Source organism: Sceloporus undulatus, chromosome 9, assembly GCF_019175285.1.
Source record: "Sceloporus undulatus isolate JIND9_A2432 ecotype Alabama chromosome 9, SceUnd_v1.1, whole genome shotgun sequence".
Classification (NCBI taxonomy): domain Eukaryota; kingdom Metazoa; phylum Chordata; class Lepidosauria; order Squamata; family Phrynosomatidae; genus Sceloporus; species Sceloporus undulatus.
In genome coordinates, this window is record NC_056530.1 from 24,509,543 (window position 1) to 24,532,986 (window position 23,444).

The 23,444-nt window shown below is 49.7% G+C and overlaps 1 protein-coding gene across 3 annotated transcripts; it reads left to right on the top strand.

Moving 5' to 3' along the window:
* The first annotated feature begins 105 nt into the window (after positions 1-105).
* LIPE (lipase E, hormone sensitive type) lies at positions 106-23,026 on the top strand. 3 transcript variants are annotated; one of them, XM_042440036.1, is made up of 11 exons: positions 106-220; positions 8,932-9,018; positions 9,127-9,659; positions 12,238-12,328; positions 14,401-14,546; positions 15,181-15,366; positions 16,167-16,461; positions 18,258-18,485; positions 18,735-18,905; positions 20,038-20,402; positions 21,281-23,026. In XM_042440036.1, exons 1-11 carry the CDS (start codon positions 112-114, stop codon positions 21,851-21,853), a joined length of 2,784 nt encoding a protein of 927 aa, XP_042295970.1. In that variant the 5' UTR covers positions 106-111; the 3' UTR covers positions 21,854-23,026. The 3 variants fall into 3 exon arrangements, with proteins under 3 accessions (XP_042295970.1, XP_042295971.1, XP_042295972.1); XM_042440037.1 differs by lacking the exon at positions 106-220 and adding an exon at positions 271-504 and having other exon boundaries at positions 21,281-23,025; XM_042440038.1 differs by lacking the exon at positions 106-220 and adding an exon at positions 3,635-3,787 and having other exon boundaries at positions 21,281-23,025.
* The last annotated feature ends 418 nt before the right edge of the window (positions 23,027-23,444 follow it).

Below are 23,444 nucleotides of genomic sequence, written 5' to 3' on the forward strand. Positions count from 1 at the left end.
AGAGGGCCCGCGGGCGGAAGCGAGGACGCGGTTGCCGGGGCAACGGGCGGGGTGACGCTGCAAAGGAGCCCCTCTCCGGCCGGGCGGCGTCCCCATTGGCCGGCGGGGGTCATGTGGCGGCGGCTGCTGCTGCTGCGGCGGGCGTTGGGTCCGCGGCGGAGCCCGGGAGGGAGGGGGGCCGCTCGGAGGCTGGCGCGGGACCAGGACGGAGCCCCCCCGGGTGAGCGGCGGGGGGCGGGGCGAGGGGCGGGGCCGCGTGACGTAGGCGCAGGTGGAAGGGCCTCCGCTCCGGGCAAATGGGGGCTTCTTGGGAGCCCCTCTCGGAGCCTCCCACGTGACTACAGCTCCCAGCATCCCTCAGAAGGACCTTTGGGGGAACCTGGGAGCTGCCTCTCTTGCTGGAGGGGGATCCTGGGAGTTGCAGTCCCTCCCAAAGTTAGCCCCGGCTTTAGTCCCTTCTCTCGCTGCCGCCTGGGATTGTTCGTTCCCTGCCTCCCCCAAAAGGTAACTTTGGTCAGGCCTTCCGCTCTCCCCCTGTCGCTGGGTGAGTGACGGGGGATTCTGGGAGTTGCAGTGCCTTCCTTCTTGCTGGGGGGGGGGGGGGGGGAGGGGCCCCTCCCCCCCACAAGAAGTGACTTCTCCCGGTCCTTGAGGAGCCATCGTTCGCTATTTGAGGATTGATCATTTGTATCTGCATTATTTAGCACCAGAGCTTTGTTTGTTGTTTACATGCATTGTTTGTGTTTAGACTCAGGATGCATAGCTTTAAAGGCACTTTGGAGCTCAAACTATTAGCATCACGAAGTTGTCAAGGGCTTCGTTGCCTTGTTTTCTGCCTATTCCTTCTCAGTCTACATTTGATTAACGTCTGGCTGAAATCTCCTTTACAAAGAAGCGGTTGGCAAAGCATCACAGAGACCCCGAAAGGCCCCCTTCTGCCCTGCAGGAACTCTCCAGCCTCTGCTTCAAGGCCTCCATGCTTCCACTATCAAGCAGCTCTTCTCTCAGGAGCTTCTTGCTAATGTTGACCTGGACCCTCTTCTCCTGGGCTTTGCCTCCGTGGCTCCATTGGGTCCTTCTCTCTGGAGCAGCAGAAAACAAGCTCCCTCCCTCCTCAGCCGGACTCCCCTCCAAATCTCAAACATCAAAGTAGGGGAGGCCTGATGCTGGCAAGGAATAGCCGGCCGCTCTGGGTTGTTCTCCAGGAAGCAAATATTTGCTCAAGCCCCGTTTCGTGGGAGTCGGAGGCTGCTCCCTCCCGAGATGGAAGTCTTGGGCTGCTTGGGGTAGCCCTATACCCCCTTCCGTCCTTTCTGCGTTTGTGGCTCAGTGGAGGAGACCACCAGGGCCATCCAGCCCAAACCCCGCCATGCAGGACCTCTCAGTCAAAGCAACCCTTTCATAAATCTGGTGCTATTGTGTGTCTGTGTGTGTCTTTGTGTGCCCTCAAGTAGTCGGCAAATCTGACAGGGTTTGCTTAGGAGAGGTCTCCTTAGAAGTGGTTTTCCCAGTATTCATTGGTGGTCTCCCATGCAAGTGCTATCCAGGGCTGACCTTTCTCGGCCGGTAAGATCCATGTCTGCTGCCTTTCAGGCTCTTTAGTCATTTGCGCGCATCACGCAACCGTCTCACACGAAAATTCACTTGCGGGTGCTTCTGGTTTCAGATCTGCAAGCCATAAACAGATGGAGGTACGTTCAGAATTTGATAGGGAGGTTTTAGGAATCGTTACATAAGCTTTCAGGCAGATTTAAGCCACTGGGGCTCCAAGAGATTAGTTGCGACTTCCCACTCAAAGTAACTTTTGAACAGTTTGGTCTGGCAGGCAGGTCCTCTTTAACTTCATGGGATGCACTTTGGAGGACACAAGCGTAGGACTTTGCTTTTAAGTATATACGGTGTAGAAGGAAAGATATATTTCATCTGCTCTGATGCTTCTTCTGCCAGGCTTTGTGTGACTTTAGGATGAGATCTTTAACACAATTACTTGCGTTTTAAAAGAGGGAGGATGTCTTCTTGGGTGTGAGGCTGGACTCCTGCCAGCGTTGACAGTTGTGCGCTCACACGGCCGAACCTGTTTTGTTTCGTCTTTCTCCTCTTATTCTTGCTGCTTGTTAACAAGCCATCTTCCCACATCTTTGGTCTTCCTGCTAAAAATGTCAGTTTGGATTACATTGATGTGTCTTTGTGGAGTTGCAGACCGAGACGCTTGGTGTGCATTGCCTCCTTACAGTTCTTGCAAGGACATGCCTCTCAGCCTTGGCTTCCTAGGATTCTGTACTGCCTGAAGTTTTTCCTTTATGTAAAGAGGCATTTGGGAACATGAAATAAGACACTCGGAGCTCATCTCCCCTAAAGCAACCACTTTCAGGGCTGCCCACGCTTTTCGGGTTTTATTCCGCCCCAAACACACCAGAACCACACAGACTGGAAAGCGGATCTTGTAAATAAATGAATGCAGGCTGGGCTTCCCTGCAGGAGGACCATTGAGGACTGCTCAGTTTAGGGATTCCTTTTGGCATAATTATACGCTGCCCAGCCATTTCAGCCTGATGAGTGGCTTATGCAGCCCTGTAAAAGTCTTGTGGAAGGAGGAAAATGCAAAATGGATTTCAACACCTTAACAGTTGTACTGTTTGTTTCTTTATTGTACAAGATGGAAAACATGCCGCTGCTCGTGAAGGACTTTATATCCGTCTGTCAGCAAACCGGTCCGAACACAAGTAAAGTGTCAAGTCAGTTGAAGGGTTTGCAGAGACCTGAGGCACCACATTCTTGACCTGTGAAGCAAGAGTGTTACGGTGCTGGGTGCTTTCTCTCCCCGAGAAACTTCTCCGCACAAACACACACACAGCATTGGCACTCTCTCTGCCCCATCTGCTCTCTGCAGAGGAGGTTGGCACCTCAGCTGCCGGCACAAAGAGAGCTCTGTCTGCTTTGTGCCTGGCACAACAAGCCTCACATGTCGCTTGATAATCTTCCTTCGAGCAGGCATTAGCCCTGGCAGAGCCAAAGGAGATGCTCCCCCATCCTTTCTCTCACTCTTACGCCTGTGTTTTGTTTCTCCTCTGCTAGAACCCAAAGCTCCAGCATCACCAAAAAAAAACCTTTTGGGGAGACTGAGGCATGAAAGATGGGCTGGGGGAAAGCCGGGCTCTGGGCCAATCCCAGAGTGGGCAGGAGATGGGGTGATCGGAGACCTTTGCCCCATGAGTCTGTTGCTCCTTGCGCCAGCTTGAGCCGCTTCCCCTCTCCCCAGCAAAGGTCAAAGGTTTTGTCCTCCTCCTTCCAGAGAGGAAGGGAGTCCGCAGAGTCACTCGGTGCTGTTGACTCTTCTAGCTGCAAGGATCCTCCCTGCCTTTTCTCCCAGTCCCCTTTCCTTGCCATTCCTGGCCTTTTCCTGGCTCCCCCCTTTCAGCCTGTGCCCCCGGCCTAATCCTGCCTCCTCGGCTCAGCTGGGACTGTTTGCTTTCTAGTTTCCAGAATTGTTGTTTTGTTCACTCTTCCAGCTGCCAAAGCCATGAGTCAGACGGTCCCAAACTCCAGGAACGGCGCAGACCAAGCCCAGGGATGGCGGCCAGGTAGTCTAGCACATGCCATGGATAGTACAGCAGAACCATAGATTTGGAAGAGACCTCAAGGACCACCAGGTCCAGCCCCTGCCATGCAGGAGATCGCTGTCAAAACACTCCCAGCCAACTTCTGCTTGGAGACTTCCAGAGAAGGAGGGCCCACTTCACGCGGAGGCAGTTTATTCCACTGTACAAAGGTTCTTCCTCGCGTTTAGGTGGGATCTCTTTTCTTGCAATTTGAATCCATTGCTTCAGGTTCTGATCTCTGGAGTGGCAAAAACCCCAGCTCACTCCATCTTTCGCATGACATCCCTTCGAATATTTAAAGATAGTTGTCATGCCACTTTGCCATCTTCTCTTCTCCAAGCTAAACATATCCTGCTCCCCAAATCATTCTTCAAAGGGCTTGGAGGTTTCCAGACTTTTGACCATCTTGGTCACTTTCGTCTGGACATGTTCCAGCTTGTCCATATCCATGAATTGTGGTACCCAGAAGTGGGCATAGGATTCCTCCTGGTAAGGTCTGCCCATAGCAAGATAGAGTGGCACTGCTACTTCTTTTGATCTGGACACTGTAGTCCTATTGATAGAGTCCAGAATTGTTCTGGTTTTGGTTCTTGAGCCCTTCAGCCTGAAAGCTTTCCCCTTTCTTCCAGCATTCTGGGTTGATGGGGCTGTTCCCATCTATCAGAGGGAGCCATTTCCATTCACTCCTGCTGTGAGGGAAATGGACATTGTGTTCGTTCTTGTCGGAGAGAGAAGAGCATGGGATTTTCTCCACAGGGATCCACTCAATTCCCTTCTAGGGTCCACTGCACACCTGTTGTTGTTGTTGTTGGTGGTGGTGGTGGTGTGTGTGTGTACAAGCCTTCAATTCACCTGCCAAATTATGGTGGCTCCATGAATTTCATAGAGTATTTTTAACCAAGAGGTGGTTTTCCCAGTCCCTTCCTCTGAAATACAGCCCATCGGTCCCTGGGATTTCTCCCATCCATGTACTAGCCAGGACTGGACCTGTTTAGCTTCCAAGGCCAGATGGGATCTGGTGCCTTTAGGGAATTTAGGTTTGGGCTAGTTTCTAGGCGTGTGCCTTCAGGTCGTGGGTTGACTTATGGCGACCACATGGATTTCATAGGGTTTTCTGTGGCAAGGAATCTTCAGTGGTGGTTTTGCCTTGCCTTTGAACCAGTTTGTTTTAAATGGATTTAATTCTGCAGATAGGTTAATTGCACTTTAGCTATAACTTTATATATGTTTTTCATTCTTATGTTTTTGTCCCTGCTTTGTAAATACATATCAGTTTTACTTTGCTTTAAGCTACCTTGAGTCTCGAATTGGGGGAAATGCAGGCTGTAAATAAAACAAGAACAGCAGCGACAATAAATGTTCAGCAGGGGATTGCATTCATTTCCCCTGTATAGTAGCCCTGCATGTCTGAGGAAGTGCCTTGTATACCAGCATTGGTCAGATGCCTCCTTCCAGGTGTTGTTGGGACTGCATCTCCCATCAGTCCCAGCCTGCATGGCCAGAGGTGAGGGATGCTGGGAGTTGCACACCAATAAAATCAGGAGGAGCATAATTCCCTGATACAGTACATACTTTCCATATTTACCTCCTGCCCCTCTGTCCTCTCACACATCCACACAAAGAGTTGTTTTTCCAGTTTGTGGTAATAAGAAAATGGATTTAACACTGCTATTATTTAAAATCACGCCAATTCAAGTGGTTGAGTCACTATAGAAACTCATCTGTTGCATTGTGTACAGTCAGCTCTGCTACTCACCAGCCATACTGGGCAGCCTGTGAATCTCTGGATAATTTGGGGCTACAGTTCCCATCTTCTCTGACTACTGGCCATGCTGGTTACTGGCTACAATGGGAACTGGAACCAGGCTATAGCCAAAGGGTCACCTGCCACACACGTTGCCAGCCGGCCTTCCTCCAAACCAGGCGCTGCAAAAACTGATCCTGCTGCTCCTGGAAAGACCTGGGACTGCGCATAGGATTGATGGGCCAGTCCCTGTAAGGTGCTGCCATTTTACCTCAGCCCTGAAGGGTCTTTCAGCTTAATTGTTTAAAAAGGAAAAGAAGGTGGAACAAGAAGTCCTGTTGACATGAATAGGCATGAAAAGTATTTTTAAGGCGTTTGGGAAAGGGGAAAGAGAAATAACTTAGTCAACATTGTAATTGCTGGTAGGCATGTCTGCCTGACGCAGCCAGAAGGTCAGAAGTTGTGGAGTGGGTTTGTTTTGTGAAAAGGGAGGGGGGACTGAACACACCCCATGTGTAACCTTGCTAGGCACGCTTAATGGGAATGCCTCACCTTCGGATTTGGAAGACTAGGTGTGGATACAGACCTGTGTCTTGTCAGAAGCTGGCTGTTGGAAAGATGAGGCACACATGAAGGCAATGGGGAAGTGTGTGGGTCAAGCGGAAGCAGCCAAGGAGAGGTCTCAGCTGCAGTTGCAGAGGGTTGCACCTGGCAAAGGGGAAGGGAAGGGAGCCTGCTCTATCTGAGCTGTGGCACAAAGCACCTAAGTGTGCTTTCCTTGGGAATTAAGGAATAGTTCCCGGAAATTCGCTTGGGGACTTGATTCTTCCAAAGAGGACTTAGCACCTGCAAGAAATGGAACTGAGCAGTTTTGCAATGTCTGTATTCCTCCAGGGATTGCCCTGGCGTTAGTATGTAAGGGAGCCAGCCAAGTGACCCTTGCGCATCAGGATCCAATGCACAATGGCCACCAATGTGTGTCAGGCACTCCCAAAGCGCATTGGGAGAATTACCAGTAACCTGATGCACATCTTCATAATTCACTAGAAGGATTCCTTAGCGCCGCTGCAACATAGCTAAGTGCAGGTAAAGTTACGTAACATAGACCGCAATAGAGAATTCTAGCCAATTTGTTGAATTGTTCAGCCTCCCTCCGTTAGCCTCCTATACTCCTTCTATTTTGCTTTTTCAAACAAAGCCAGATGACCCGCTGGCATGTAGGGCTACTAGCAGGACAGCCACAGCTCAAAGCAGGGAATAGAGTTTGAGAAATGGTCACCTTTTCCCCAGATGTTGTTAGGCTACAACATCTGAAGCAAAGGTGCTAGATGTCCCAGCCCCTGGTTTAAAACATTGCGGGATCACTTCCCATCCTTGTGTTCTCTGGGTGACTTGTGGGTTCTTCCAACCGCCAAATAAAGTGCACCCATTTCCTCCCCATCCCAGGGCTCTCTGTCTAAAGGGGAACGCTCCTCAGCAGTCCTAAGTTCGTGTTTACTTCCAGATGAGTTCCCAGGAGCCTTGGGGAATCTAACCGCATGTTGACAACTTGACCTTCATCCTGGGAAGCATTGTTGGTCCAGTTGACCTCACTCAGTTCAGTCTCTGCAAAACACAGTCACAAGAGTCCCCACGAAAAGCCAGGGCTCCCTGCCATGGATGAGGAAAGGGCCCTGTTTGTTCTCTTCCTTTGCTCCAGATCACTTGCTTCTTCTCTTGGGAAACCGACTGGCATCGTTTTGGGTGTTGGTGTTGTTTTTGCAATATCCAGTAAAATTAAATCTGAACGATTGGGTCAAGGGACTAGGAATCTGCATGGGCTCATCCAGTGAGTTGCAGGATAAAAGAGAAACTATCACAGTGAACAAATGTTGGATCACAGGCTTCCACGTTTTCATTAAAAGCCAAAGAAGTTGCTAGTCCTCTTGGACTGACAGAAGGGAGGAAGAAACCAAACATGTCTTAGTGTATTTTTAGGAGCACTCAGAAAAAAAATACATTTAAAAGTGCATTACGTTGTGTTTAAAAACCTGTATTCTGTGCTCTCCCGACCTCAACCCTATTTGTTGCAGCCTCCAACTTTCCTGACCCATCTTTGCTATCAAAACCTTTCCCTCCTTTTTGAGTCCCTCATCTTCATACAAATAGTTAAGTGGAGGGTGAATGTAGTCAGATCCTTCATCTTGCAGTTGACTTTGGTTCAAGCCCATAACATGCCCAGGCACAGGCAAGGTATATCCTGGCCTTGGAATTGAGGAGTTGGCTGGTGCTAGAATGTAGATCATGTGCCCCAGAATCCCTAGACTTGCAAGGAAGGGAAATGCATGCAAAGGAGGGTGAGTCCCATCCACTTCATTATATTTTATTTGCAGGTGGGGGCACCAGGCCTGTCCCTCCTCTGGCTCTTCTCCTCCACTCTTGCCCACCTTTCTTGTAAACCCAGAGACCAAAGCAAGCTCCCATGTCCTCCTCTCCCCTCCCGAAAGTGGGCTGTCTCCCCTTTGCATGCCATCCTCCCAGGCGGAGTTGGGCTGTCAGCGTCCCCAGCGGTCCTTTAAGTTCAGCTGGCAGCAGCCAATGCTCCTAAAGCGACTCAGAACAGACAGCAGTCAGCAACAGGGTGAGTACAGCCCTCTCCGTGCCGGTTTGAAGTGGGAACCGATTTGAGGAACACAGTAGAGCACAGCAGGTAAAAAAAATATAACCTATTGATAAGGAAGTCTTCCCCATCCTTGCCCCATGGAAACATTGGGCAAAACCTTCTCTATGATGTGGGGAGGATGGGACCAGCCTCCCTCACCAGGCTGTTGTGAAGATGTTGGAGGGAATGTGTGCGAACTGCTTTGTAAATGGTTTGGAAGTGGTTTATTTTATCTTGTTTTACAAACCTGGTAATTGCAAAAACAGCTGTTGGTATGATGTGAGAGCTGAGTATGCGGAAAGCTCTGTCCTTCTGGCTTTTGCAATCCCAGGCTAGGCCAGTCAGAGTAAGGGGACTGGGTTTTGCCCAGTGCCTTCTTAGCTCTGCCTACACACAGACACACAAACTGTGGAAATAAAGGGAGCCCAAGCACTTCCGTGGGGCAGAAAGAGAGGCTGTAAAATGCCAGGGAGATCGTTTCAACTAAGCCTGTTGCCTCCCACAAACAGGTGAACTTATTTTTTGGACAGCAGCATTTTTGGACTACATCACTCATAATCTGCCCAGCCCAACTTTGCCACTGGGAGATTCTGGGAGTTGTGATCCGAAGAACCTGTTTGGCAGTGGACCATCTTATTCTCCTTACCCCTCAACCAAAGATTTACCAGCCAGGTCTTCCTAGAATTTCTTTCTGATCTGCTCTTCCGGCAAAAATAATGGATGTGAGACATCTGGTGCCCATGAGTTGCCTTCAGGGCTTGGGATTTGCTTAACATTTTGGATTGCATCTCCCCAAATCGTGGCCTCTGGGGGAATTCTGGGATTTGGAGATCCAAGAAGGCCAGTCTTCCCAGCTTTCTTAGCTCCATCCGTTAGAGCAGCCCCATCCAGAAGTGTACTTTTACCAAGGAAGAGGGTATGCTAAGCAATGCCTGTTCCATTCCTAGGGCGCCCCGTCAGCACAAGGAGGAAGAGAGGAGGCAGAAGATCCAGGGGGGATGTGGAGAACGTAGTTGAGACAGCAACAGTGAAGCGTAAGTACCGATAGCACTGGGTGAAGGTTCTCTCCCTCCCCAGGTCCCTCTTTTGATGCTCGTCCCCCCATGCAGCCCCTGACACTCCTCTGCCTTCCCCCTTTACAGGCCCCCTTGTCTCCGGCGCCATGGACTCCCGGGCCCTCTTCCAAACGCTGCACATGCTGGCGGAGGATAACGCAGCCTTCTTCCGGGACAGTACCTCCGAGACGGGCCAGCGCTTCCTGGCAGCCTTCACTACCATCCGGGAGCACGCCCGGTGCCTGGAGCCCATCCTGGGCCACTTTGCCACCATCAACCACCTCTTTGACCTGGACGAGCAGACGCCGGCCAATGGCTACCGCAGCCTGGCCCAGACCGTCCGCTGCTGCTTGGCCCACATCATCCACAAGAGCCGCTATGTGGCCGCCAACCGCCGCAGCATCTTCTTCCGCACCAACCACAACTGCGTCGAGCTGGAGGCCTATTGCACTGCCTTGACCCAGCTCCGGGCCTTGGTCTACCTGGCCCAGCGCCTCCTTACTCATAACCGCCCGGGATACCTCTTCAACCACGAGGAACGGGGCCTCTCGGAGCAGTTCCTGCGGGAGTACATCACCATGCAGAAGGGATGCTTCTACGGACGCTGCATGGGCTTCCAGGTGAGGGCTTTGGGGCTGGTGGCTCCCCATGGGGCAGGGAGGACGGTTTGCAGGTCCTCAGCCCTGTAGTCAGTCAGTCATTTCTCTGATTTATACCCCACCTTTCTCCCATCATGGGATTCAAGGCGGTGTGCAGTAATTTAAAACACTGAAACTCAAAACAAAAAGGTATCAATATACAAGTTAAAGCAGAATTAAACCTGAGTTCTGTTCAAAAGCACAACTTAAAAACACCTCGAAAACACATCCAAATAACCATCCCAACCCAATAAAAGCTCCATCTGCCACTGCAAATGTAAAACCAAATTGCTCCTTAAAGAAAAAGGTGTTTACCTGCCGGTGGAAAAAGAGTGGGAGCAGCCTCCAAGAATGTCCTCACCAGATTTGCCAGTGATGGTAGTTGGATGGAAAGAAATCCCTCTCCCAGGGATCTTAAAGCTGGGGCAGGCTTGTATAGGGAGTTCTGACTGGTTATGAGAGAGGCCATGTCCGATTTTCGAAAGGCGTCTTTCCTAGCCTTGCCTGTGTTCCTTTGGACCTGGGGTACATCCTGGACCTCATGGCACTTTTAGCTTTCCTTTCCTTTCCTGCTGCCCTCACTCCTGTACCCTTTGAAGGGCATAGCTTAGCCATGCTACATCCTCGACTGCCTCATCTCCCCTTGCAAGAAAGAGGGTCCTGCTAGGAAGACAGCCGGCTGTTCTTCCTTGATCCATTCCAGTAGTGTTCTCCTTGGGGCAGGAATCTGTCACATTACTTATGTGCCTGCCTAACCTACTCTTTTTATTGAGTCTGATATCTTACAGCGCTGCCCAAGCAAATCTCTTAGTCATAATCCTGAAGGAAGCCTGAAGCCTCCTCATGAGAGGCAGGCAAACACCCTTTCCCCAAAAGAAATGTCTTCCAAACGGAGTGAAAAGTCCCAGATTTTGTTCCTGTTCTTTACAATTTTTATGCTGGGTTAAAATAATATATATACCCGGTGAGCTGGTACAAAAAGTCTCTGAGCATGCCTGGAGCTGACAGAGAATATTCTGGGACAAACAAAGTGTGTCTGGCTCTCCAAAATAAAATTGGATAGAAGAGGAACACAGTCTGGGACGTTCTGGTCTTTTTAATCTGTCTGGTTGCATCCTCAGTCCTTTTCGCACTGCACAATGACAGTGCTTTGACAGCACTTTAGCTGCCTTGGCTCCATCCTACAGGCTGCTGGGATTTGTTGTATTTGTGAGTTATTTCTAACCCTTTGCCAGAGAACTCTAGTTCTAGGCTGCAAATCCTGGGGTGCAGATGTGGCAGGTACGTCACATTACTTATGTGCCTGCATAACCTCCTTTTTAAAAATGGATTCTGTTGTGCAGTGCGGAAGATGCCTGTGTTTCCACCAGCTGTCCAACCTTCCTGCCCTGTTTTCTCCCCAAAAGCAAAGCTCCAAAGTTGGTTAGAGACCTTAGCAAGGCCTCTCTGTTCCAGAACGCTAGCCCTGGCCTTCCCCTTTCTGTCCGCCACCTTTCCACGCAGGCTGCTGCGGTGGCCTTGCTGGTTTTGTCCTTGAGCGGCGATGCTGACGGTAACGTGATCCCACTTCCTCCCAGTAGCCCTCCCACAAAAAGACGCTTGCCCTGCCATCCTCCAGCCCCATTGGCCAGGTTTGACTATGGATCTCAGCTGCCTCTCCATCTGGTCCCAACCAGGGTCCTTCCTGGCAGGAATGCCAGAGTCACTTAGTGTAGACCTTGCTCTTTCCCTCTGCAAACAGCTTGCTTTGTTTCTCAGCTGGTGCTGTTAAAGGTTGATTCTCCCTTATCCAGAATTCAATAATAATAATAATAATTTATTTATTTATTTATTTATTTCCCGCTCTTCTCCCAAGACTGGGACTCCAAAAACCCAAAATATCCTAAAATCCAAAGTTCAGGTCAGTCTAACTGTACAAAACGTTTGATCAAATTAAACTGTCCATACAGTTACAGCAACTTTAAAAGCATACCTATTTTAAAAAGCAACACGTACAGACAATGCAATATACAGGTTGGAGCATCTCTAATACAGAATTCTGGAAACCCAAAAGTTTTTGAGGCCAGCCACCTGCTTCCCCCAGTATCCCTGAAGTGTGTCATATAAGGGGTACTCCGCCTGAATCACTAAAAGCCCTTTTGACATAAAGAGTCCGTTCCAAAGGCCTCTTGAATTTTTTCTTTTAAAAGCAGTCTTCAGTTGGTGTCCAAGAAGGTCACTGTGGAGGGTGCCATTCCAGCCTCTTTAGGAAGTGAGTTCGAGGTAGGAGCAGCCACCATAAAGACCCTGTCTCTCCCATCTCCCCACCAGATGCACCTGTGAGACTGAGGGACTCTGCAAAAGATCTCAAAACGCAGGCATACTCTTATGGCTGAATATCGTTCCCTCCAATAACCTGGACCTGAGCCATACCTTGCCATCAGTACTGTTTCCCTTCCAGTCTGTTTTGTGAGCCAGCTTGCCCTTCTCTGCCTCAGCTGGGATGGAGAAGATAGCCTGGCTTGTGAAGGGAGGAAGGCATGGCTCCCTTGAGCATTAACAGTGTCCTCTTGCTTCGCAGTTTGCTCCCTCAATCCGGCCCTTCTTGCAGACCATCGCCATCAGCCTCGTCTCCTTTGGGGAAAATTACAAGCGTCACGTTTCCGGCATTGGTGAGTCACGGGACCTTATAGAGTCATAGGCCCAGAGAGTGGGAAGGGACCCTAAGGGCCATCAACCCCATTTGCCAGGTGGAATACACAACAAAAAATGTCCATCCAACCTCTGCTTAAAGATTTCCAAAGAAGGAGAAGGCCCATTGCCTTCTGAGGCAGCCCATTCCACTTTCAAGCAGCACTTGCAGTAAAAAGGGTCTTCCTAATGTTTAGGTGGAATCCCCTTTCTTATGATCTGAGTCCACTGGTTTGTTTCCTAGTCTCTGGAGCATCAGAAAACAAACTTGCTCCATCTTTTCTGTGGCATCTTTTAAGATATTTAATGTTAGATGTGATGTCGCCTCTTAGTCTTCTCTTCTCGAAGCTAAACATACCCATGTCATATTGAGGCTGGAACAAGCTTATTTTCGGTTGCTCCAGAGACATGGAGCAATGGATTCAAATTGTGAGAAAGGAGATTCCACCTAAATGTTGGGAAGAACTTGCTGATGGTAAGAGCTGTTCCATTGTGGAATTGACTGCTTGGGCCGGGATTGACTCTTCTTCATTGGAGGTCTTTAAACTCAGGTTGGATAACCGCTTGTATGTCCCACATGGCTGAGGATGGCCCTTGGGGTCCCTTCAAAACCTATGATTCCATGAAATGTATTTTTTGTAGATGGTGTCTGCCTCCAAGAATCAGAAAGGTTGTTGGGAATGGAAAAGAAGAGCATAGTTGCAAATGTTTTTAAATCGGGTTTAGATGTAAACACAATGACATTTTACTCTGCCCAATTGTAACAGCATTTGACTATGTGCAATAAGGATTCTCTTTCACAATATTTGAAGTTAGGAATTATTTTCTTCACAGTGTAAGTTTACATCAGTTCAGGAATTACTCTTTGTAGTAATAGCGATTATGTTATATTAATGATGAAATAGAATGATAACAACAACAGCAGAACTGAAGGCAAAGAGAGGGAAAAGATTGTTACATATTGAGGCTTGCTAACGGTTCCAGTAAGAGAAGTTCCTATTGGACTGACAAAGCATCTGAATGAAATCACTATAGATAAGATCACAATAGCACCATTATCAAAAATGACACAACTTAGGATAGGCCATGTTATTGTCCTGCAACATCTCACTGAAACCTGGATCTTGGACAGAATCCAGATCATTAAGGGTCCAAAACTCAGTCAGGAATACCTGGTAAGTGGCAAAACTGGAATAACAAACAAGATTACTAATCCACTGTCCTTTGTAATTCCTTGTAGTAATCGGTGTTTGCATCGCATGCAGTAATTCCCTGGACTAAATAGAGTGTGTGATTTAGTTATGAACAGCCTATTGGAGTCTATATCTGTCCCCAGCCATTAGCCTAACAGAAGATAATGGCCTCTGACTGAGGGCATCAAAGGTCTGTTTTTAGAGCACGGTTCAAGCCAGGAATGATTCCCCTCGAAGAATCAGTTTGCATTTGCTGCAAAAGTCAAATATTATTAATTACGAAAGAATGTTGTTGCTAGCATGAACAATTATGTTAGACTCATTGTAACTAGAGAGCCAATAGCCAAAGCCCTGGGAGAGACAGGGTGGTGTAGTGGTTCGAGTGCCGGAGCAGGACTCCTTCAGGAGAGGAGGGTTCGAATCCCTGCTCAGCCCAGTGGTTGGCCTTGGGCAAGTCACGCTCTGTCTCTCAGCCTCCTCTGAACAAATCTTGCCAAGAAAACCCTGCAGTAGAGTTTCCTCAAGTCTGAGCTGATTTGAGGGCACCTTACAAGAACAGCAACAGCAGCAATTAATTATTGCAATTCCTAATAAGTAATTAGTATTTGGCTGGCATCCTGTAATTCTAGCATCTAATTAGGGTGCATTACTCAATTGCCAAGAGGTGATCTGGCTTCACTCCTTGTAGCTAGCCATGTTGTAGGTGTCACAGCCAAAACGTACAATGCCTTCCTGCCTTGTTGGTCCTCAAAACAGAATGCAGCCCCTTTCTTGACCTGAGGCCTGCCCTGAGCTGTGACTTGTCACCCACTCACCCTTCTCTCTTTGGCTCCTCTTTCCTTGCCTTTGCGCATGGACAGGTGTGGCAGCCAGCTCGCTTTTCACCAGCGGGAAGTTTGCAATCGATCCTGAGCTGCGCGGAATGGAGTTTGAGCGCATCACTCAGAACCTGGATGTCCATTTCTGGAAAAGCTTCTGGAATCTCACCGAAATGGAGTTGCTGGCGGTGAGTCCTGCTGCTAAGGTTGGGAAAGACCATGGCGTTTGGGAAGTGCCTTTCCTACTGAGAAGGTAGTAAGAGGATTGGGGTAAGCAAGGAAAAGGTATTTTCAGTCAGAGTTTGAGAAAATTACTTATTGGGATTGGTCATCACAAATTCGAATTTGACTTATGGTGCCTTTTCAAATGAGAGACCGCCAAGAGATCCAGTTGTTAACAGTCCTGCTTAGGTCTTGCAAATACAGAACACCTGTGGCTTCCTTGACTGAGTCAATGCATCTGTAATGTAATCTGTAGATTCCTACCGCCTTCCACTTTTCCTAGCAATATTGCATTGTCAAATGTCCAAAATACAATAGCATCATTTGAGTCACTTTGATTTCTAAGGCAATCTGCAGTAGGAATTTACACATTGCAAATTACATACCACAGATTACAAAACTCTCCTCCAGCATCACATTTGCAATGAGTCACTGTTCTTCCTATAAGCTTTCTTCACTGTCCAGCTTTCACAATCATACCAGAAATCAGAAACATCTTGGCATAGATGATCCTGACTTTGGTACTCAATTATATATCTTTACACTTCTGAAACGCTTGATGATTTTCATTGCTACCTGTTTCCCTTACCTTCTCTGCAGTCTCTGGCCAGCATGGCCTCTTCCCAGGTCCGGCTCTCCAGGGCACTTTTGGTGCCCCCTCATTCCTTCGACCTGCCTCTGGTCGCTGACCCCAAGCTGACGGTCACCATCACACCCCCAGTGGCCCACACTGGGCCAGGACCGGTCCAGATGAGGCTCATCTCCCATGAGCTGCGTGAAGGACAGGTAAGAAGTCATGAACACCTGTGTGATGGTTTGGGCCTTGTCCTTGTCTGGGGATACCAGTTCAGGATGGTCGCAGGCCCAGAGGTTTCTGGGCCTAAACCTGAGACCTAGGCGCAGCCCACAGTGATCTTGTTAGTATTATGTACTAAGTACCACTACCACTGCTCACAGCTTGTCATTCAGACACACATGTTTTCCCTGTCTGGGAATAAATACAGAAATCTTAAGTAAAGGGGCTATTCCCAGATCTAGGTGGATTATTCCTTCTTATTAGGGAGATGGGATAAGGAACCTAGCCAGAAGGTGGATGCAGAGCAGAGCAGAGCAGAGGGTGAATCCTGACACCACAATGACTGGGAGGGGAGGAGGAAGCCAGATAAATACGTAGAGGGTCTTTGCAAGCTGTAGCACCAAATCAATTAAACCTTGCAGATTGTAGGAAGCTGCTGTTTTACTAATGAAGCTGGAATTTTGCACTTTTGTCTAATAACCCACGGAAATTGGAGACTCAGGGCCATGTGCTGAGATCAGGACGCCCTAGTTATGTCTGAACCAAGCTCACATGTAAATTTGTAAAGCTTAGAGAGAAAGCAGTCAGTCCTGTGATTTCTCCGCCATCTATGCCCTGGAGGGATACATTTCTAGGAAGAAAAGATGGTATGGTTTGTCAAAGGAGCCCTTGAGATTACAGAGACCTAGCTGTTGGCACCGCTGCCAGGAGACGCAGGTGGATGCCAGCTGGGTCCCCTGCTACCTATATACTGCCTTTTCTCCTGCACCTTCTCTTTCTCTCCCTCCAGGACAGTGAGGAGCTGATGAACCTGATGCGTCCGGAGGGCACCCTGGCCCTGGAGCTGCTCTGGAAGGCCAAGCCCTTGCCACGCTCGCCTTACCTGGTGGTGCATTTCCATGGAGGCGGCTTTGTGGCCCAGACTTCCAAGTCGCATGAGCCCTACCTGAAGTCCTGGGCCCAAGAGCTGGGGGCCCCCATCCTCTCCATTGACTACTCGCTGGCCCCCGAAGCCCCCTTCCCCAGGGCCCTGGAGGAGTGCTTCTATGCCTACTGCTGGGCCCTCAAGAACTGCCACCTGCTGGGTAAGGAGCCGAGGAGCACAGGAGAAGCGGGGAGAGACGTGGCGCTGGGTTCAGGTCTCCATCCCAACTGCTAAGACCCATCCTAGCTGATCTGAGGAAGCTGCCTTTTTCCTGAAGCCAACCTTGGCTCTGTCTAGCCCTGCAGAGGGGTAGTTCTTTAGTGTTTTAACTTGGACTGTTTTAAATTTGTAAGCCGGCGTGAGTCCCTGTACTTGGAGGAAGGCAGGATATTGTTGTTGTTGTTGTTATTGTTATTATGACTCCCAGCCCTCCCCAGAGTCAAAAAACAATTTTCAAAACACCCCAGAAACCCTCAGATTCCCCTCTTGGAGGTTTGAGAGCATTTTCAGCACATTTTTGGGTTGAGGAAATGCCTTTTTAAAAAAAGAAAACCAGGAAATAGTGTTGCCAGGTTTTCAAAATAGCACAAAGGACGACAGTTGAAAGTCACAACATGCAGATTTGGCAAACAGGAAGTAGCTGTGGAGAACAACTTTGTGTTCTGCCTAAAGACCAGCTGAAAGTATTGATTTCATGAAACAGTGCGTTCATCTATAAAATCAACAGGCCGTTCACATTCATAAATTGCAAGATGCAGACGTTTTTGTCTTTATGAAGGGTCCATACTACAAAATACAGAATTATTATTATTATTATTATTAGATATTTTCTTTACTTTATTACAAATATTCCAGTAAAGTAGCTTTCACATGAAGCTTTGAATGTGTTTGAATGTAATATGATAAACCAAACATGCTAAATCATAGAATCATAGAACTTTAGAGTTGGAAAGGATCCCAAGGGACATCTAGTACAACCCGTTACTATGCAGAAATCCACAACTGCAGCACTATTCTTCCTATTATTGATTTTTAAATAAAACATCAACTACAGTGGGCCCTTGCCTTGCGCGGTGGATCCGTTCCAGATCCCCCCCACGTAAGGCAAATTTCGCCTATGCTCAAGCCCCATTCATTCGAATGGGGCTCGTGTGCAGCGGCGCAGGAGCACGCAGGGCGCCACAGGCACGCACCCCATTCATTTGAATAGGATGTGCTGCCCCTTGCGCCTCGCGCGCTCCCCACAGCTTGAGCATGTACACTCAAGTCCGCATAAAGCGCACCCGCCTATAACGCGGGCGCACTGTACTGTGCTTTACACACATTCCACAATACATCCATACACTGAAAAATGTCTCATTCACTACAGTAACATTCATAACATTGACTTCCTATGTCTCTGAGTTCCCGAGACCTGATTCACTTATTATTCTTGTCTTCTGATTTTTGTTATCTTCTAGTAACTCAAACAGTGACTTATTTTCATAATTCAGAAAATGAGATTATCCTCATAAAACATCAGCACCTTCATCTTAGTTAACGTCTTCCAACTATCTCTGCAAAGAGTTACAATCAGAGCCCATTGGTTCTCTGCCTCTTTCACATCCATGCCATTTAGATAGATTCTCATCCAACCTCTGTTTCAAGACTTCCAAAGGTGGAGATAACATTATTTAGAGCATTGGATCAGAAAACATTTATTTAGAACAGTGGTCTCCAGACTGTGCCCTTTGATTTTGGACTTAAGTTACCAGAAGATGCAGTCATATTGGCCAATAGTCTGGGATTCTGGGTTCTGAAGTCCAAAACCCCTTAAAGAGCAGAGTTTGGGGACCACTAATTTAGAACATTAGGGAAATTTCCAGTTCTGCTTTTACTGCCCCTGTTTGACTTCTCTGGGTTCTCCTGCCCCAATATCTCCGCTGACTCTGACTCTCTCTGTCTCTCCCTTCCCAGGCTCCACTGCCCAGAAGGTGTGCCTTGCAGGAGACAGCGCCGGCGGGAACCTGTGCATCACTGTCTCCATGCGAGCGGCGGCCTTCGGGATCAAGATGCCAGATGGGATCATGGCAGCCTACCCAGCCACCCTTATGCAGGCCTCGGCTTCGCCCTCCCGCCTCCTCACCCTCCTTGACCCACTCCTGCCTCTCAGCGTCTTGGTCAAGTGCCTCAGTGCCTATGCCGGTGAGGAATGGGGACTGGAACCAGGGAAGTTGTTCTGGGTGCAAGGAAATGGGATGCAGATGGAAGGAAGCACAGCCGAAAGGAGAGTCAGTTGTGTGTGTGGGAGGAAGCCAAAACATAACTTAGAATCACAAGGCCTAAAAAGAGCTGTGTGTGCTTGACAAGTAAGAGAAGTAAAGGCAGATAGTGATGGAGGAACTGATGTGTCTACGTGTTTTCCTTGTCCCCTCTCTGTGCCCCACTGTCAAGGGATGGAGCCAGAACCACCAGAGGACCCCACTGTGGAGAAACTGGGCCCCATAAACATGATGTACCGAGACACAGCCCTGCTCTTCCGAAATCTGCGCCTCAGTGCCTCATCCCTGTTCGGCTCGGTGGTGGAGAATGTGGGCAAGGTCAACGGATCTGGCGGAGGCACTGGTGGGAAAGCCTTCTGCCTGGACTCTTCTCTATCTTTCCCCACTCTTTCCTTCCCCCCTTCCTCTCTCATCCGCCTTTTCTCCACAGAGCATGGCCCTTTCTCATGGTGCCTTGGGCGCCCCTTGATCCGGCTGCTCTCCATGTTGTCCTTGGCACGCTTCTTCCGATCCCAGGGCCCATCTCTTACTAACCCAGCAGGTGGTAGGCGCAGCCTTTTTTGCCCCTAAGAGCATGTGCTGCTGCTTGAGCCAAGACGGTAGGGGCATCTGGCTGCGTCATTGCTCTTGGCTCTCCGTGACCATCAAGGCGCAAGTGTGGCCGCCAGCAGCTGGCATCTGTTGGTGGCATAAGGACTAGGACCAGCCTAGCAGGGCTTACAGAGAGGGAAGGATGATGGGGTTTTTGCTGTCTCTGCATGGCATTGATGAACAGATTTAGAGCAGGAGGGACAGTGAAAAAGGCAGGGGACAGTTTCCAGCCCCTTGACCACTTCTACAGGCCACATTCAGGCACAATGGTAGTGGCATCACATCAGTTCTGGATGCCATTCTGGCCTATTTTTGACCTTTTTTCTCCCCTTTTCAAGGGATTGGTGGATCTAAGAGAGGGTTATGCAAATGCCCAATTTGTGGAAAGCTTTCCCCACTTCTGCTTCAGGTCCAGACCTAAAACTGTACAAAACCCCATTCATCCTTCTGCTCAGAAAGCTAACACTTCTGCAACTGGACTGTGATGTGCAAGTAGACTGTGTTATTGTTGTTGTTGTTGTTTGGTGCCCATTTTACATGATTGCATGTGGGCTTCGGCTTTTTCAGCAACACAGTGAATAGGTAGGATGTTTTGATCTGGTAGTGGAAGGACACCTCCATTGGTGAGAGTATTCCATAACTGGGGTGCCACGGCAGAGAAGGCTTTCCAACTGGGGCATCATAATGCTGGGGCTGGTTGAGAAGAAAGGCTCAGAAAGCTGAGTATTGCAGAGATGGAAGTGGGGGGCACAAGTCAACAGCACTGGCCTTCATTTCCTGTTGATCCTCAAATGGGAGAGGCAGGATAAATATTTATTGCTTGTTTGTTTGTTTGTTTGTTTGTTTCCTCCTTCCCTCTTCCCTTGATGTTCTCTGGCACACAGAATCCATGAGGAAGAGCATCTCAGAAGTGGGCCTCAAGTCCAAGTTGCATGGCAGTTTCAATGAGTCCCGCAAGAGCCAGACCTGCCAGGACCTGTCCTGTTCCTCCGACGCCCCTCCAGACCCGGCACACGACCCTGTCCAAAAACACCAACCCGGCTTCTTCCTGAATGACGGTCAGCAAGAAACAGCAACCAGCAGCACCCACAATGGACTGACCTTTCCTGATGGTTTCCAGCCCATCCGCTCGGCCCAGCCAGCCACCTCCCTCCCCCTGGAGCTCTCACCCATCGTCAGGAACCCCTTCATGTCTCCCCTCCTGGCCCCAGATGCGATGCTGAGGGGGCTTCCCCCCGTACACATCGTGGTGAGCATTTGGGGCAAGAAGGGGGGAGGCCATGGGGCTACTGGCTGACAGGCGCAGGTGGGAGCAATAATAATAATAATAATAATAATAATAATAATAATAATAATAATAATAGGTTTTATTTATATACCGCCCAATCACTGGGAATCCAAGCGGTTTACAATAGAGGGGATAACAGACAGTTCCCTGCCCACAGGCTTACAATCTAAAAGACACGACACAAAAGGAGAAGGGAATGGTGAGGGGGGGAGGGAATCAGGTCCAGCATTCTTCTCTCCCTCTGAGGCCTGGACCAAGGCAGATGGACCGGAGGGAGGGCAGTTAGGGAGGGAGGAGCCTCTTTCTTCAGGCCAGCCCCTGATGGTACTGGGCCAGCCTTCTCTCTCCCGCAGAGGCCGAAAGAAGCAAGGCCCAGGTGCACCCATGTTGTCCTTCTGGCCTGATCCAGGCAGCATTTTCTTTTCTTTTGGTGAATCTGAAAGGGAGGGAGTCCCATAGCTGGGGTGTAAGCAGCTCTAGGAAATCCTGTTGCTCTGAGCAGAGATCCCTTGTTATGTGTACTCACAGTCAGTCATTATGTTAGAAATCCTATCCTGGCATATGAGAGGTTGTGGTTTTCTCTCTGAGGCAAGAGGTAGAAGACGGTGGTCCCCCAGAGGTTGTGGTTTTTTTGAACTGTGACTCCCATAATCCCCACAACTGACACCTCCATTGGTTATGATGCATGGGGCAATGGGAGTTGTAGGCCAAAATTATCCAGAGTGATACATGTGGTCCTGAGCTATATATGTATATTATATTACATATATTCAATTCTTTTTGTTTTTCTTCCTCCTTTCTGTTCTTTCTTCTTTCCTTCCTTCCTTTCCTCTCTCTAGGCTTGTGCCCTTGACCCCATGCTGGATGACTCCGTGATGTTTGCCCGGCGCCTGCGGGCAATCGGACAGCCCGTCACCTTGCGAGTGGTGCAGGATCTGCCCCACGGCTTCCTCAGCCTCTCCCAGCTCTGCCGTGAGACGCGCCAGGCTACCTCCATCTGCACAGAACTCATCCGTGAAATCCTGGCGCCCCCAGATCAGGACTCTCCACCGCCCGCCGCTCCCACGACCTCATCCTCCCATCGCAAGCATCGCAAACTGGAACGTACCCTTCACACCGGACCCTCAACCAGTCAGTCCACCCACCACCACTCCGTCCCGGAGGACACAACAGGGACTGGGCAGGAGAGGTCTGTCGGTGCTGCTTCTACAGAGAGCGGCATCCCATCTGGACCCGGGGTCAAGATGTCCACCAGCAGCCAGCATCTCCGCCGTGGGAGCGGTTCCTCGGGAGGCCCTCCAGGCAAGAGCAAAGAGATGCCCACCCCACCGCCTGGTCCTGCCCTGGCTGTCACCCCTGGACAGGACTCCAGCCCCACAAGTGGCACAGTAGGCCGGGGGGTAGGGGCCTAAGGAGCCCCCCACTCCAAATGCTTCACTAGAACAACTGGGTTTGAGACTGTGCGTGTGTCTTTCTGTCTGTCTCTGTGAATGGCGTGGCTTCCGTTTGAGGTGGAAATCCCTCTTGGTGCTTCCCGTCCTCCTCCATTTTGGCAATGCCCAAGCACAATGGCATTCCTCCTGCCAACATCGGCCGGGGGAGCGTGGAGGGGGTGGGTTGGACCCCACTTGCTATCTGGGGGGAGGCTTTTGTCCCAGATTCCCCATCTCTCGAAATCCTGTTTTTACTCTCTCTTAAAAACATTGCAGAGAACTCTGCAGCCGGTGGTACCTCCTCATGGTCTCGGGGTTGGTGCGCCGGCCACGTTAACGCTCCAGCGGTCCTGATCCTTTCCTTACATTCCCCCACCCCACCCCCCCATAAAACACTCCAGTGTTACCTGGATGAGGAGGGGCTGAGTTGGGTGCCTGATTCAGTTCACTCCTTGGCACAGAAAGCACAAAAACTCACCCACCTTTTGGGGGTTTTAATTTCCAAGGGGGGCAGAGAGAGGTCCTCCCATCACCGCTCAAGCCCACCCTGAAAAGCACTATGCATCCTTCCCCACATTTGCACAATAAAGGGTCAGCAGCCACTGCCCTCCTGGACGGGGGTCCCTGACCACCCCTTTCCGGTCTCCGCCTTCCTTTGAGGTGCATGCTCACTTTGCACTGTGACCTCCCCCCCCAGAATGATCTGCCCCTGACACCTGCCCACCCCGACCCAACCCAAAACCCTCCTCTCTTTTGCCTTTTATTGCTGCTGCTATGAACCAAATTTGGGGCCAGGGAGCAGAGCAGGCCATGGATGCTCCTCTGCTCCTGGGAAGGGCTGCGCAGCGTTCCCTCTCTGCCTTTCTCTTGGGGGGGAGGGAGCAAAGCAGAGGAGGGGAATACATTTATTTTTGTAAATAAAAAACAAGCCAGTTTGATTTCGAATGAAGGGCTCTCTCTTTCTCTCTGAGGTCCTTAATGAAGGGTGCGATTTAAGCAGTCTTGGAAGGGATGCATGGTGGATGCAAACCCTGCGAGTTCCAGAGCGGAGCGTGTAATTGCTCTGCAGCCATCCTCCATTAAATTCCCATGCAGGGGAAAGGAGGCAACCCCGCAGCCATCCAGGGCCAGGCACTTGCATCTGGCAACCCAAACAAAGGGGAATTTGCTAAAAAAACCCACTTCTGCAACCCCATTAAAAGCACAGGAACCCTCATTGTACTTCAGTATGGCCTCCCCAGCAGCATGCCTAGCTCTGCTTCTACACTGCGGGATTCATGTGGTTTGCCACCACTTCAACCGCCGTGGCTCAGTGCTATGGGATTCTGGGGTTTGTAGTGAGATCTCTGCAAAAGGAACTCTGCACCACAAATGGGAAGACTCCATTCAGGGTCCCTTGTAGCACAATCCAGTTGCAGCTGTATCTCGGTGAAGACGGTGCATCCCTGGGCTTTTCGTCTTTGGTACCAGAATAAGAAATGAAATGGGACCTTAGTATCTACTGGGGTTTGGTTCCAAGACCCATGGATACCAAAGTCCACGGATGCTCAAATCCCATTACGCACAATGG

What these genes read in the sequence shown, in the direction of transcription:
- LIPE (XM_042440036.1), top strand. Translation starts at nt 112, where the DNA reads ATGTGGCGGCGGCTGCTGCTGCTGCGGCGGGCGTTGGGTCCGCGGCGG. An exon ending in TGAGACAGCAACAGTGAAGC is followed by an intron (nt 9,019 to 9,126) that starts GTAAGTACCGAT and finishes CCCCCTTTACAG; the next exon opens with GCCCCCTTGTCTCCGGCGCC. An exon ending in ATGAGCTGCGTGAAGGACAG is followed by an intron (nt 15,367 to 16,166) that starts GTAAGAAGTCAT and finishes CTCTCCCTCCAG; the next exon opens with GACAGTGAGGAGCTGATGAA.